Source organism: Anguilla anguilla, chromosome 2 (genome assembly GCF_013347855.1).
Source record: "Anguilla anguilla isolate fAngAng1 chromosome 2, fAngAng1.pri, whole genome shotgun sequence".
Taxonomy (NCBI): Eukaryota; Metazoa; Chordata; class Actinopteri; order Anguilliformes; family Anguillidae; genus Anguilla; species Anguilla anguilla.
Genome location: NC_049202.1, coordinates 59,559,941 through 59,575,436, shown reverse-complemented (window position 1 = coordinate 59,575,436; position 15,496 = coordinate 59,559,941). Strand labels below are relative to the sequence as shown.

The following is a 15,496-nucleotide window of genomic DNA, read 5'->3' as shown; positions in this document are numbered from 1 at the left end:
ACAATGACGCAAAAGTGAAGACTGGCTAAGGTTTGAACCACTAGCAAACGTTACGTACTTTGTTTATGAATGTGATGTCAAGCTGGCTACAAATAAATCACTGTTAGCTCGTTACAGTTACTTAAATGCTCACGAGTGACATTAGCTTGCAAACTAATCGGTTAGCTACTTGGCCTGACTATCCAGAGCTGTCAGTATTTGCTAACGTTAGCCGTGCAACTGGGTGAAATCATGCAGCATGGATTAGCTCACACTGGAAAGTTAGCTCGCGTGCTACATTCGATTGCACTGCAAATACTGTCAAATGTTTCCACAGGACTCCAAGTCAGAACAGCGAAGTGGTCAGAAACATTGGGATAACCTGTGAACTGATGCATTTGTCGGGTTAACAACGTTGAGCCTGCTTGCGATTTTGCATCAACTTTACGAACGCTAGCTATACGAGGTTAAGTTAAATTTGGCCAGCTAGACAATTGCCCATTCAGAAATTAAACTTCTGCATGCTAGCTAGCGAGGAAAATACCGTTCCATCTAACATCTTCCAGCTGAATACGTATGGAAAGTTGCAAGGGAACTTTACTGGGGAGGTGCACAACCGAAAGTGACGATACGGGCTCCCTTACCTGGACCATCCGAGCCGGTCAGGGCAGGTGAATTCAGCTTCTGTCGCTTTGGGTTGGGAGGTCCGACATCCAGAAGGTTTTCAGCCATCGTGACCCAAAATATGGTTATTTCTAATCAAATAACCGAAAAATATGCTAAAATCCCACGTTGTCGGGGGAGGGGGGGACAAATCTTAACCAAGCAACCCGTGAGCTTTCCTTTTCCCTCACGGTTTTGGAGTAAATAATTAGCTGGTTTAGCCCAGCAGTAAGCGAGGAGCAATTTTTTTTCAAAAAAGTAGCAATAGCGCCCCGCTTCGCCACCGCCATTCAACCCATGATAATCCAACACCCAACACCCACATTATTATCATTAATAACTGCACCGAAGAAAAATATTTTAGTTCGAAAAAAATAAAAGATAAAATAAATTAAAAAATAATCCCAAAAAATGGTTTATGTCCCTTCGCCCACGAGTCGTTACAGCTGCATCTTTAAATAACCCATTTTTTCTGACGTCAAATTAATTTCTGCAAAATCCATTTTTGCCCCCGATAAAATGCACCACTGAGAAAAAATTAGCTACCGGGTCTAATTCGCTCCTTTGCCGCTGTCTCTCCGTCGGTAGCTCCCGGTAAACAATACGGACAGGAACGGAGATACGGAGGGAAGCAGCGCTTTCTGAAGGGGAAATCAGATATACTGGGGGGTTTTCTGACCGACGAAAACCGACCCAATTCCCCGTTTTTCCCAATAATTTTCTTCAAAACCGCATAAGCGTTTAATTTCAGGCGGAATAAAGCCCTTTGTTCAAGGTTTGGATGTCCCGTCGCTAAATAAAAATAATGATCTACCGAAATCCAGATTCCGAGCCGCGACAAGATGGCGGCTGTTGATTCCTTCGATACAAAAAGTTTTTTTTTCTTTTTCCAGATAGACTGTGGAGGGGGAGGGGCTACGCAATCACGCCCTACGCAAACCTATGCTAATATTTCTCCGGTGTGCGTCACACGAGATTTGACGAAACTGCCTCTAGGGGCGGAAAATCCCGAAGATTTTCTGAATAATTTAGGTAAAATGGCAAATCGCATATTTAAGAAACAGAATAATATGCTATTACTAGCAGGAGAAAACTCAGTACATTTTATAAATACATACATTTTTAGATGATTTATTTCCCTACTTCAAAATGTCCACATTGGTGGACACTAATTGAGCTAATATCAGGTCCAAAATTGACATACCTGATTAATATTCAAAATAAACCCGTAGAAAACAAGTACTACCGTTACTAAGATAAGCTGTAATCTACTGTAATTCTCCCACGTGTGGTATCAAATGAAAAATGTTTTTTTTTTCTTCTTTTTTTTTAAATTGTTTGCAAATATTGAGGCCCCTGTGATTAGTACTTGGTACAACCTCCCCAGGCAAGCACAATCAATCTCCTATAATGTTTGGCAAGGCTGGAGAACTCATTGGGCATCTTGATCCATTCCTCCATGCAGACCCTTTCAAAATCCTTAATTTCCTTAGGTTTCTACGTATACACTGCCCTCTTCAATTCAGGCCTCAGACTTTCGATAGGGATTAAGTTTGGAGCCACTGGAAAACATTTATTTTGTTTCCACAAAACCAATGTCTGAAATCATTGTCTTGTTAGTAGGTCCACCTATGGCCAGGTCTCCGACCTCTGGCAGTGTCAACCAGGTTTTTGGTCAAAATGTCCAGGTAAATGACGCCATTTTTCTTAACAAGAGCCCAACAGACACCAAAAACAAAAAACAAAGCATCAATAATCCACCACTACATTTGACAGTAGATAAGTGCTTTTCCTTGTTCACATCCCTCTTTTGTCATCAGACAGACGATGCACAAGGCTAAAAAGTTTAATTTCGGTTTCATCTGACCAGAGCACTCACACTCCAGCCATAGTTCCAAATAACATCTGCATTTGTTTTGGGTTGATATTAAGACTTGGTGCAGGATGTAGCTAAACTGCAGTACTTAAAAGGTGAATCTTGGGTTCTTCGCCACCCATGTCATTTTTCTCTCTGTGCTTTGGGATATCATACACTAGCTCCCCTGGCATGTTCACAATCGTTTGAGATACATGAAACCATTAGATTTTAGTCTTAACAGTGCTTGGTGGACCGTTTATTCATTTTTTGTACCAAATACTTTCTGTGTGTTGGTCAACTTCCATCTGTCTCCTTTTCATTGAACAGTTCTTCGGCTTTCACCATGGTAATGAATGACACAGGGATTTTACACGTGGGTTACCTCATTTTATGCACACATTACGGTTCATTAAGACTGAGATGAGCTCAGATCAGTAGAATTTTATTGCATGATTTTATTTAAAATAATTTGTTCACGGTTCCAAAAATTTTGACACCTCTGTTTTTGAGAAATCAATAGTATTACTTTAAAAAGTTATATTAAAATAAAATGTCTTGGAATAAAATATATAGTTTCCCCATATGTTTGAGCATAAAAAACAGCTCATTATCTGTAGTGTCTATTTTATACATACACTTTACATATTTTTTTCCTTTCATCATCAAGGGTACCTACAATTTTTAACCTGACCGTAAATTACAAATATGCTATTACTCTGCATCTATTTTTACAATTCCAGTGAATCTAATGACCAAACCTATCCATAACAATATTAAAACATGAACTCTTCTTAAGTGGTGCAAGTGATTACATTATTGTTTTTTAACCTAATTTTGTGTCTCCCCTTTGAACTACTCTTATTTGTCCAAATACTCAGATATTTTGCTTCAACTGATCATTGGAAAAGTGTACAACTATGCTATGCTGTTCCAACTCTCTATCAACAAAAATGCAAGACTAGGCTCCCAAAAATATGTAGATATTAACAGTATCTTTTGATCCGGTCCCACAAAATAAGCCTTCTTGTCCTGAATTTGGATTGTTTGAATCTGGTCACCATATCTGTGAATAGGCAATAGCCCCATGAAAGGTCCTGGAGGCTACACAGTAAGCAACATTTCATAATTCATAACTAGTTCCTTCCTGAAAGGTCCCCAGGAGACTAACGACTGCGCACGTGACTTCAGGTAATGCTGACAGGAGTTCACCCTGTTTTGCTTATTCCTTCCAGGCAAGCACTGATGAGAACGTTAACGTTTTCATATTTCTCAAAGAAAAAGTTAAACAAACCCGTCTCCTTTTACATCAGTGTTTTCCTTGGCAGACTCATTCATCCTTTTAAAGTTACACATCTCACATTTGGCATATTATCCATTTACACAGCTGAAAAATCAAGCAAATCAAGATTAATTTCTGTCTCACTGGTACAAGGACATAAGGGAATTTAACCTGCAACCTTTTGATTTCAGGCATCATTAACTCACACCTACTTTTGACACATCCCATGATGCAATGCATCAACTATACCTGCAGAAGGCAGCAACAGACTGGCTTCTTTATGTCACACAACACATCAGTTTCCCAAAGAAACTGGACCAAAGTTCAGTGCATCATTTATCCAATGAAAATAAAGCAAACGGGTAGGTTTAGTTTTTTTTCTTTCTTTTCTTTTTAATATTCATTTCTGTACCTGGTGTGTTTTGTTTGAAGAGAAAAAAATGGCAGCATGATAAAAACATTTCTTTTTTTTTTGTCCATTGCACAAAATGAGGAGTCATTTTTTTAAAATGCCCCCCCAACCCCACTCCATCTAGACCAGCCAAAATGAAAAAACTAAACAGCACAGGTACATAGGAGGGCAATCGATTCTCTGATCTCGCTGGGCTCTCCTGTTAGGTCATGAGGTAATCTGACCAATCAGCTCCATTTATTAGACCCCCACCAGCAGCGGACAGGGGGACACTCTCTGTGAGGTCACATGCTCCAGCCAGACAGACAGAAAATCAGGAGACACTTGTAGGCTGCATAGGCTACCCCACTCCAAAATGAACCCTCCCCAGAAGGATTTCTCTTGCCTGAGCTTGCATGTTTTCTCCTTTTCCATTTCCTAAGATTACAGCATTTGTGTACTGCATACACTCAAGGCAAGGAACAGCCACAAAACATTCGCTGGTTTGGGTTTCCAGAATGAAGCGGAGACATTAAAGCAAACCAAAAATCCACCAATAAAAGAAAATAAAAGGCAATACAGGCAAGAAACAACAAAGACTGAAGGGCAGAAGGGACGTTTCAGTCCTCCGTCTCGTTTAGAAGGCTTGACACAGAAAATTGGGGGGGGGGGGGGGGGGGGGGGGGTGGCATCTACTGTGCTGGAGTATTCTATCAGCATAAAAAAAATTTGTTATATATATATACATATATATACTGGTGAGTGTCAGTAAAAGGGCTTCAGCCAGGTGTACACAGTGGGTAAGTGTCCTCAGTAAAGCTGTGTTAGCAAGGGGTGTACACAGTAGGTAGTGTCCTCAGTAATGCTGTGTTTTCAGGGGTGTACACAGTAGGTAGTGTCCTCAGTAATGCTGTGTTTTCAGGGGTGTACACAGTGGGTAGTTTCCTCAGTAAAGCTGTGTTTTCAGGGGTATAGTGTGCAATTGTGCATGTGTAAAGGTTTATTAGCCTGAGGTGTACATAGTTAGCAGTTTGTGGTCAGTAAAAGTGCACAGGGGGGTTGGGGCAAACAACACCTGATGAAGCAGAAGGTGCTGGAGGGAGTTTCCATCACTCAGAGAGAGAGAGCGAGAGATGGACCCAAGGAGAGGCGACAACCGAGCGCCATTTCCAAAAGCAAAGTGCCCACTGCCAATGGGTTTGCCACTCTTCCACCCCAGTGGTCTTCTGGGTAATCTGCACCGGGCCTCTAAATCGAGGCCGCGGCTTCATTGCTGAGACGGTCCGTATGACGCAGACGCAAGCAGCGGCCTTCTCTCTTCCTTTATTCAGATGGGAAACTAAGGCATTTCCACACAGGCATTTCCTTGTGTGCTTCAAAATACAATCAGTGAGCAATTGATTTCATAAAAGTCAAATGTTGTGGAAACCACTCACAAAAAAGACAACACTGTGCTTTTCAATATCGTCCTTAATCTACAAGATAACAAATAAAAAGGGGGGGGGGGGGGGGGGTAGCAAGTTGCGATGTAACAAACATAATGGAGTGATTTTTAGACAACAGGTTTTGTCCACAGAAGTTCTAAAGTCAACCAAATAGTGCTGACTGTACCAAGAACATCTCCAAAAAATCTACCCCATCCAACCCCTTCCCCTGCTGGTTCTCTTTCTTAGTCAATGCTGGCACATGCACATTTATAAATAAACAAAACAAAACAAACAAAAAAACAACAAAACTCATATATATGATATATAATATATATGCATATGTACATATAGTGAGTGCCTTGTGCAAATGTATACAGATAATGTTTGCGTGCAGATAAATGATACATGATTGTCATTGTGCACAACAATAAGAAAAAAAATGGCATTTAATGATTGAAAAAGAGTAATAAAAATCAAAAAAGATAACACAGCTAAAATCCTCAAATTCTTTGGCATATTTTTCACAAGTCTCAGAACGCTGGCCAAAGCAGGGTTCCACAACCACCTGCTCTCACCACACTCAAATCAGAAATCTTATTGGACAGAACCTCTTCTCTGCACTGCACTGGGGGCAGAGTCCAAGAAGCTGGCAGGCCATTGGAGAATCACCCTCCCTTAATTCTCACTGCTTAATAGGCCTCCCAAGACAATGCACACAAGTGTATAGCAGGGGTTTTGGTGACAGAATTGGCCAGTAGCATTTAAAAAGATTATCAGGTAAACTCATGTGTTAATGCATGTATATGCGTATGTGTACACAAGCTTGACATTTCACCAGATTCAGTTTTTTGCATGTGATGTGGTCTGTCTGACCACACATCAAAAGCATGTTACATACAGATGTTAAACGTGGTTTACTCTACATGAACACACAACACACAACCTGCCCCACCCTCCCCCCTCCATTCTCAGTTTCCACTCTGACTGACAAGTTGTGATTAATGTGTTCGGCACAAAGGAATGGCCAGCGATAAGGCAAACAGAGTACTGAGGCTCTCCAGGGCTTGCTCTACCAGGGCTGGGGGTATCTGACTATCCGCCGAGCACTAAGGCTCTCCAACTCTCCAGACATCACCCTGCTCTATCACAGAAATACAAAGTTGCGTTTTTGAAAACTAAAGGGTGGTGTACCTTTTCAGCCATAGACAGAAGACCCTGAACTCAAACTGAACATGCTCCCCGTTCAGCGCTAAATACCGTCACCGTTACTACATTCACAGAGTCCTCATGGAGAACAACTCGGGCACCTTGAACTGCCAAAGGACAGGACCCTCAAGCTCAAACTCCCTGATGGGCACTGCCAAGCAGCACCATACAAAGAGCAGGCATGCCATTCGATAAAACTGACAAGGAACCAGCCACATGCCGTCCAATTAGAGCCCAGGAAAGACGTGTGTTCTACATGACCAAAATTAATTATCTTCAAGATCATATCAAGCTGTCCTTTAAAGACCATCCCACAAGGCCCCTGTTCTTCTCTAGCACCAGGTCTGCAAGAGCTAATGGGATACAGGCTGAGGTCTGGTGAGGGCTAAGGCACAGGAACCAAGCGGGTCCACTCGATGGAGCTCATACAAGTCTGCCTGACTGGAGCCGCTCTGTCATGTTAGCGCACGTCTCATATTATTTACAGGACATGGGAGGGACTCCATCCGGCAACCACAATCCCTTTATGAGGAGGAGGACAGCAAACACCCTTGTGAAATCAAAATCCTCATTTTTTACATTAAGATCTTACACAGCCAGCCACAGGAGGAGCTGGCACCGGCCTTCTGAAGGTCATGTTTCTTGCGCAATTCAGGTGGACCGTTTTAACCAATCAGCTGCGCGACTGTTTAGTGAGCTCCCAATCGGAAGTGACCTTGAAGCGAGGCCCGACTCTGGTGTTTAGAAATGATGCACTTTGCATCAAAAGGTAATTTCCCCTTATTTCCCCTTTAGAGCGTGTGGCTTAACAATCATTTCTGAAATGCAAGAAATTAAAGTGATTGCACAAGGTCTTAAAGAAATGGCATCAGGAAATTCCCTTTAGCAGCGAAGTTGAAGTGTCCAATGAGATGCGTGTCCACACAGTGTGCCTTGCCAACCATGCCAACGCCCCCCCCCCCCCCCATTAATGGCACAAGCTGTGATTATTGCAACTTAAAAAAGAAAAAATAAACCACAATATCTCCCCCCTTACAAATGACTTCTTATACAACTCAAAAACAGACATTCTGTATGCGTAGGTTTCCTTTCAACCAATCAGGCCCGCGTGAGTTTACGCATCACCCTGGTCATGCCTGCCAATGTCAATACAAATACACACCACCACGTAAGCAAGAAAACATTCCTTTATCTGTCTGCACCACAGATCCAAATCACAGTGCTGAAACATCTGTTAACATGACAGGAGTGAAGAGAAAGGTAGTCTGATAAATACTATACATGTGTACTAATGTAAAAGCTGGGAGTGCTCACAACAGCAACCAATTTAGACCAGGTTGACATAAATCAGAATCAAGAATTTAAATCAATAATAATAATAATAATAATAATAATGAACCGGCAAAAGGCACTAATAGCTATTTGGAGTGGACATGGGTGATGATACACAAAGGAATAAAAGGAATTACTCTTTATTAGCAATACTGTAAATACAGACTGGTAATACTGAGGCTAATCTGATAGCTTGTCTCAAATTCAAAGTGCCACAGTTTGACTGAAGTGTTTGGCAGGCCAGCAGATAAACTGGGTTCTAAATGCCACTTACTGGACAGCCCCACAAAAGGAGGTGGAGCTATTCGAACTGAGCCAATAAGAACAGGGACTGCCATCTGTGTGAGGCTTCTGATTAAGCACAGCAGATCCGGTAGTGAATTCTGGGTAATTGAGTCTGCAGACCCCTGCAGCCCCATCTTGCTTCTTTAAGTTTTCTTTGGGTTCAAACTCCACAGGAGAATATTTCAGCAATTGGAACAAGTTTATCACTGTTTTTATGACTAATTAATATAGTCAAACTAATCAATGTTGAGTCCAAATAAATAAGACACAATGGTGAAAAGGACTTTCCAAACAAATTCCGCTTCAGCGATCAGAACAAAATTTGTGTGGGGGTGGGGGGTGGGTGGGGGGGTGGAGGATGTGACGATGCGCTGGACATGCCTCCCTCGCGTGGTCACATGACTCAAACATCAGGACACAGCGGGCCTCATAGCACACGTCACACTCCCTAATGGGAGTGTATTCAGGAGTCACACACATCAACACAACAGCTCCTCAACCATACAGTCACAATATTCATCCTCACCAAACACACGCTGAAAAAATACATTTATCATACATATAATCTATTATAAAAACTATCACACAAAATGACTACGAAAACGGGTAGCACTGCACCCAGATGTCAACTCAATCAAAGTGGCACATGTAAGTACACATCAACACCTCACTAAAATGCAAACCAGAGGCTATGATTGGGTCAGACTTGGATCCTAAAAAAACAAAACTGATCCTAGATCAGCTGGCCTACATCAACACACTTTATGAATACAGGACCAAATTGAAGCCTCTGGTTCTGCCAGATGGTTCTTCATTACTGGAATCCCAAGTTTCACTCAACAGGTCAACACAGCTGGACTGCTGGCAGGTAGATTTTCGCGAAAGAAACCCAAAATCCCTTTTTGCAGACTGGTTCTCCAGAATCCCCAAAGCGTGCTGGTATTTGATAGGTGCTTTGAGCTGTGTCTTAGGTGGAAGTAAAGGTCATCATGGAAAATATACATTTTGGGATTTATCATCCGTACCAGAGCCCCACAATGGAAATGTAAAGAACCAAAGCAGACTGCTCCCCCCAAACCTCCAGCTACAGCAGCACCGGTAGGCTGCTACAGTCTATGGCCTTTCCTACACTGGGGCCCCTTATGAGATTTAAAGGACTTGTAAGCATATCGGTTAGATCCAAGTCCTGCGGAATACCTGGGAGATATCAGGCTAAGATCAGGGCGAGGCCAGGGTGAGACGTCCAGGAGCCCCAGAGAAGACCCAAGCGAGACCAGAGTCAGGCCGAGACGAGGCGGACATCTCAGCTCTCTGCTCTGAGGCCGAGGCTTCAGGGCCAGGCATGTCCACCTGCCAGAGATCTTCACTGCACTTAATAATGACCACCGCAACCACAACCACAACCATAACAAAGAAAAATCATACAGTCTGTCACTTATCCTCTATGTATGCCACTTTCCCCCTGCACAGTTCATAGCTCTGAGGTGCTGGAGTGTCCCCCTGCTGGTTTTAGCATACACCGTACACACACAAAGGCATGCCAACACACAAAACACACGCACGCACACGCGCGCACACACAAATATTTACGCAACCGGACACGCAAGTGCAGAGACAGCACCAGCCCTCTTCCCTCTGTGATTCTTATTCATTCACGCATCAGATGTGTCATTGCATTGAAGACTAGCCGGAGAACCATCATTCCGTTTAAAGATTTTGGAGAAAAATTGTGCGTAATATGTGCTTTCTTTCCACCCCCTTGATCAGTCCTCAGTGCACCACCCTCAAACACACTTTAGACACACACACACACACACACAATGTGAACTAAAGCTCCTCCCTTTACCAAGATCCTGTCACACCCACGTATGGCAACCACCCCTCAAGCCCATATGAAATTCCCTCATCGACTCACAATTCCCTCATTCCACCCACAATTCCCTCATGTTATCCACGATTCACGACAGGCACTTCCCAGACCAGAGTATAGTGGGCATGGCTGCTCTAATCCAAAAACTGACAATGATTTACAACAAAGGAGTAATGCTTATAAGAACTGCAGCCGCCAAAAGAAAAAAAAACCCTTATGATATGAACCACAGCATTTTCCATGGCTATAGCCTACACTGTAAAAAGCCATGCTATCCTTTTTGTTTCAGCCTTTTTCATTTCGTTAAGTTACAGTTGCTTTTTTCCCCCTCAACCTCCGTGTGTGAACGGATGATGATTCTTCTTGTTCTCTTTGTTTATCCTGAAGGCACTTCATTAAAAAAAACAGGAAACACAAAGAAAAACAGAATGGAACATGTGCTCCTATGCCCCACCCCCTTCTGTATCACCACCAATGAGCGCCCATTCTGATACAAACACCGTCTTTGTAGCTCCTCCCCTAGGGGGAGAAATTGGGCTATGACAATAGCTAAGCTCCACCCACAAAACTAGTTGGCTGGGTGGTTCCGACAGCATCCTGGGGCACGCTTTGTTAAAGGGGCGTCGTTTGGAGGTGGGATGGGGGTTCCTGAGGTACCCCAGCCTGAGAGATCTACACACACCCCCATCCCTGCTGGAGTGTGAGGGTGAGACAGGAGCTGGGCTGAGGGTCGTGTCATAGACGCTCCGCCCCTCGAAGTCTTGTGAGCTCATTAGCCTCCTCTTCCCCCTCCTCCTCCGCCTCCTCCTCCCCCTCCTCCTCCTCCTCCGCCTCCTCCTCCCTAGGTGCAGACCCGGGAGGCTCTGGCTGGGCAAGGTCAGCCAGGAGGGGGGAGACACTTGCAGTGGAGGTGGTCTGTTTTGCACTGGAGGAGGGGGCGGGATTATGGGGCAGGGCTAAATTAGAGAGTGGGGTCACATTATTAGGCAAGGAAGGGACAGAGACAGGTTCCGGGTCCTCTGCCGTATTGGGTGTGGCACCTCGATCCCCAGAGACCGGGGCAGGGGTGGGGATGGGGGTGGGGGTGGGGCTGCGGCTGGGGACGGTCCCAGGGGAGGAGCCAGCCCGCACCTTGTCGCTGGCCTCCTCGGTGGGGGCGGCGGGCAGGCGGAGGCAGGGCGCCGGCCCGCTGTCGGCGCTCTTGGGGTAGAGGAAGGTCCTCATCTGGCCCTTGCCCTTGACGTTGACGGTTCCGCGGTAGTCGAAGCGGTAGCCCATCTCGCTGAGCGCGCGGTGGCTCTCCTCGCTCACCTGCACGCGGCACTCCACGCCGGTGCTGTCCATGCGGCTGGCAATGTTCACCGTGTCGCCCCAGATGTCGTACAGCAGCTTGGTGGTGCCGATGACGCCGGCCGTCAGCGGGCCGTGGTTGAAGCCGATGCGCAGCTTGAACTGGAAGCCCAGCATGTTCTTGTTGAAGTCGTCCATCACGCGCATCATCTCCAGGGCGAAGTCGAAGAGGGCGCGCAGGTGCCCGTGCGGCCGGGCGGGGTCCCCCGCGCACTGCTGGGCGTTCAGCCCGGACGCCGCCATGTAGGTGGCGCCGATGGTCTTGATCTTCTCGATGTTCTGGAAGGCGGGCCGGCGCAGGAGCTCGTCGAAGTCGCCGATGAGCTCGTTGAGCACACGGTAGCACTCCTTGCCGCCCTCGTAGCTCTCCTCGTAGAACTCGCTGAAGTTGACGATGCTGGCGAAGATGACGCCGGCGTCGTCGTGGTTCTTGGAGTAGCTCTGCGTCACCTTCAGCTGCTCGGCCACGTGCATGGGGATGAGGTTTCCCAGCAGCCAGTTGGCCTGGTCCCGCATGTTCTGGATCTTGATGCGGTGCTTGTCCGCCTCCACGTTGCCGTGGTAATGCAGCCGGTAGCTGACCTCCAGCTCGCGGTTCAGGAACCACAGGAGGAGGAGCACCAGGAAGAACGCCAGGATGGCCTCGGGGCGCAGCTGAGCCTGTAGCCCCGCCTCCGAGCCCGCGTCCGGTTCTGGGGTTGACCCCGGGTCACTGATGTTCCCGGTGAAATCACTGGACCTGGTGAGGGAGGACAGGAGAGGTGGATTAGCCACGCCCAGCGCTGTGGGGAAAAAAAACTCAAACTCCACAACTCCAATCACTCTAATCCATCTCCAATAAGCAGAAACTCACTCAGTCAAACACTCCACTCACTCACTCACTCACCTCACTCACCTCACTCACCTCACTCACCTCACTCACCTCACTCACCTCACTCACTCAACTCACTCAACTCACTCAACTCACTCAACTCACTCAACTCACTCAACTCACTCACTCACTCACTCACTCAACTCACTCAACTCACTCACTCACTCAACTCACTCAATTTTAGGGTATAGTCATGTACATGTATGTTATCACTCAGCTCTGAAAAGTGGGCAAATACATTTAAAAACATAAAAATCAAAGTCAATTTGGGGAAAACTAGAAAAAATGGCCTTGCATATACCTTGCAGTGACTCTCTACAAACCCCACAGTGACTCCAAACCAAACACAACAGTGCCTCTCTTCAAACCCTGCAGTGACTCTCTACAAACCCTGCAGTGACTTCCCTGCAGTGACTCTACAAACCCTGCAGTGACTCTCTACAAACCCTGCAGTAACTTCCCTGCAGTCAGTCCACACAAATCTGACAGTGACTCTCTACAAATCCTGCAGTGATTCTACACAAACCCCACAGTGACTCCACATAAACCCTGCAGTGACTCCCCTGCAGTGACTCTACACAAACCCTGCAGTGACTATGTAAAAAGTTGTTTAAGTATCCCTTGATAAGCGTATCTGCTAAAAGCCTGTAATGAAATGGATTATAGTATCTACTAAATGACTACACGCAAATACGTGCAACTGGTTATGCGAATGTGACTCCACACAAACCCTAAACTGGCAAAAAACACAAAACATTTCCCAGCCAACACAGCCGGTACTATTCACAGCCGAGGAATGTCCTGGAAAGAAGGGTGTTTTTAATATCATATTTAAAATAAAGGTTTTAATCCCACCGGGCCAAAAAGGAAAACAACTAAATGTGGTATTTCCATGACAACTAAAAGAAAGACCACTGACCTTAAATCCTGGTAACTGGCAGTGGAAGGAAAGGCAGAGACTAGTGGTCAGACACGAGAATTTGCACAGAAAACACCACCAGCACCACCAGGGGCTACACTGCACTCAGCATAACACTTAGAGAGCTGGTCATGTAACACAAGGAAGCTTGTGGGTTTGATTCCCAGCTGGGGCACTGCCATTGAACCCTTAAACAATAAGCTGAAGAAGGTGATATCATCAAACTACATTCTTCCTTGACATTAAGTGATTCATACAAAAGGACCCATCATTAACACTAAACTACACTGCATTTGATATCTCGTACATTTTACATATTTCACCAGCAACTGAAATGTATAATTCACTGAAATTTTGAGTTCAAATTAAATGGTGTTTTTTTAAAAATATAACATCATGTAATCGAGTAAGTGCAGCTCAGTTGTGATGAGCTCATGGAACACAGCACCATGGCAACATTTGGCCAAATTTGGCTAATTGTGAGTTTTAGGGCTGGGTGATAAGCTAACCTGATGATTACTGAATCTTTTTTGAGAAGAATAACAATCACTCCTTCCATGCTGAGTATCGTCTTTCTTTTCGGCTTTTTCTGTAATCACACCTGATGTGGTAGTGATCCTCAGAGCCCATGTAAAATGCGTCTGTGATAAAACATCACCACTGATATCTATTGGGTGTTGAGAAGACAGCCAATCATCAGTGAGGCTTTGCAGCCCCCATGTGATCATGTGACGTGTTTAGTCAATTACATGGAAGCGACATGGCCGTGCTGCTGACTGGTTGTCATGTCAACACCGAACAGACACGGGAGCTGATGTTTTCCCCTGGAAGCGATTCACATGGCCTCAGAAGTTTGGAAGTTCAGTATTATCAAGGATGATTAGAGGAAAAAAAAGAGCGAAAGAATGTCGATAAATCACATGACGACAATTATTTGTTATTGCGCTTTATTAAGTATTGCTAGGTTTCATCGCCAAGCCCTAAATTTTACCGTGAGTTAAGCAAATTCAGAGCAGAAGTTGTTTATGCGTGTTGGCGCTGCAGTAACTGACCTGGGCCTGCAGAGGGGGCTGTAGAGCAGGACGAGCAGGGCGACTCCCGCCACAGTGGCCAGGACAGAGCGCATCCAGGAGCTGAGCTGGCAGAAGTTGGAGTACTGGATGATGGCGATGATGACGGCACAGCAGATAAACATGGTGAACTGAGAGAGAGAGAGAGAGAGGAACATGCACGCGCGTCACTGAGGTTGTACGGTACACGCAAGCACGCGCACACATAAGCACATCGACACTCAGACACATACCCACACATACACCCACACACGTGTGTGCGCACACACACACACACACAAAAATCCCATCCTGAATGGCACCTGCTGTTGTGATAGGTTAACTCACCTGTACGGACAGGTGAGAGTCACAGGGGAAGTGTGTGAATACGGACACTGCAGGCAGGGACACCAGCACGGCCCCGATCACATGACGGGGGACCCAGCCAGAGATGGCCCTGAGCAGCCTCTGAGTACAGTTCAGCACACTGTCCAGGTAAAACGCCATACTGCAGAGAGAGGGGGGGAGGGGCAAGAGAGAGGACGGCAAGAGGGAGATGAGAGAAAGAAAGAGAGAGAGGGAACAAGCGAGGGAGAGAGGGGTGAAGTGTGAAAGTAAGAAGGAAAGAGATGGGGCAAAAGGACAACATAAGAGACAAGAAAAACACAGGAAGAGAGAGAAGGATACTATTTTACAAATAAGGAGAGCAGCAGTTTACAGGTAGTGTTTGTACTTTTACACACACACAGGCTGTCTCCCCATCCCTCACCGTATGGACAAGACGAGTGCGACGCCCTCCAGCAGGGCGGCGCCGATGGCGAAGGCGAGGGCAGGCGTGGGGGGCGTGTCCCCGCTCATCCAGGGACGCAGGAAGCAGGCCAGCGTGAGCGCCAGGAAGACGGCGCACGACAGCAGCATGTCCAGGAAGGAGCTGAACCGCGGAGTGGCAAAGGTCTGCACCGGAGCGCGAGAGTACATCTGAGAGGGGAGGGGGGGAGAGAGAGAGGGGAGAGAGGG

At 45.8% G+C, this 15,496-nt stretch overlaps 2 protein-coding genes across 8 annotated transcripts in view; both read right to left on the bottom strand.

The window, feature by feature from the left end:
• LOC118219849 (CREB-binding protein-like) overlaps positions 1-1,529 on the bottom strand; it is a 67,194-nt gene extending 65,665 nt beyond the window's left edge. For all 6 annotated transcript variants that reach the window (XM_035403312.1, XM_035403313.1, XM_035403314.1 and 3 more), the window contains exon 1: positions 624-1,529. In XM_035403312.1, the coding sequence (XP_035259203.1) occupies positions 624-711 (88 nt within the window). In that variant the 5' untranslated portion in view covers positions 712-1,529. The remainder of the gene's footprint in view (positions 1-623) is intronic.
• A 3,948-nt stretch (positions 1,530-5,477) lies between these two features.
• LOC118219851 (adenylate cyclase type 9-like) overlaps positions 5,478-15,496 on the bottom strand; it is a 39,442-nt gene continuing 29,423 nt past the window's right edge. Inside the window, exons 6-10 of one of the 2 annotated variants that reach the window (XM_035403324.1) lie at positions 15,249-15,457; positions 14,828-14,987; positions 14,483-14,631; positions 13,431-13,445; positions 5,478-12,379 (exon numbers count right to left, since the gene is read on the bottom strand). In XM_035403324.1, the coding sequence (XP_035259215.1) occupies positions 11,026-12,379; positions 13,431-13,445; positions 14,483-14,631; positions 14,828-14,987; positions 15,249-15,457 (1,887 nt within the window). In that variant the 3' untranslated portion in view covers positions 5,478-11,025. The remainder of the gene's footprint in view (positions 12,380-13,430; positions 13,446-14,482; positions 14,632-14,827; positions 14,988-15,248; positions 15,458-15,496) is intronic. The other variant, XM_035403325.1, reaches the window with a different exon arrangement.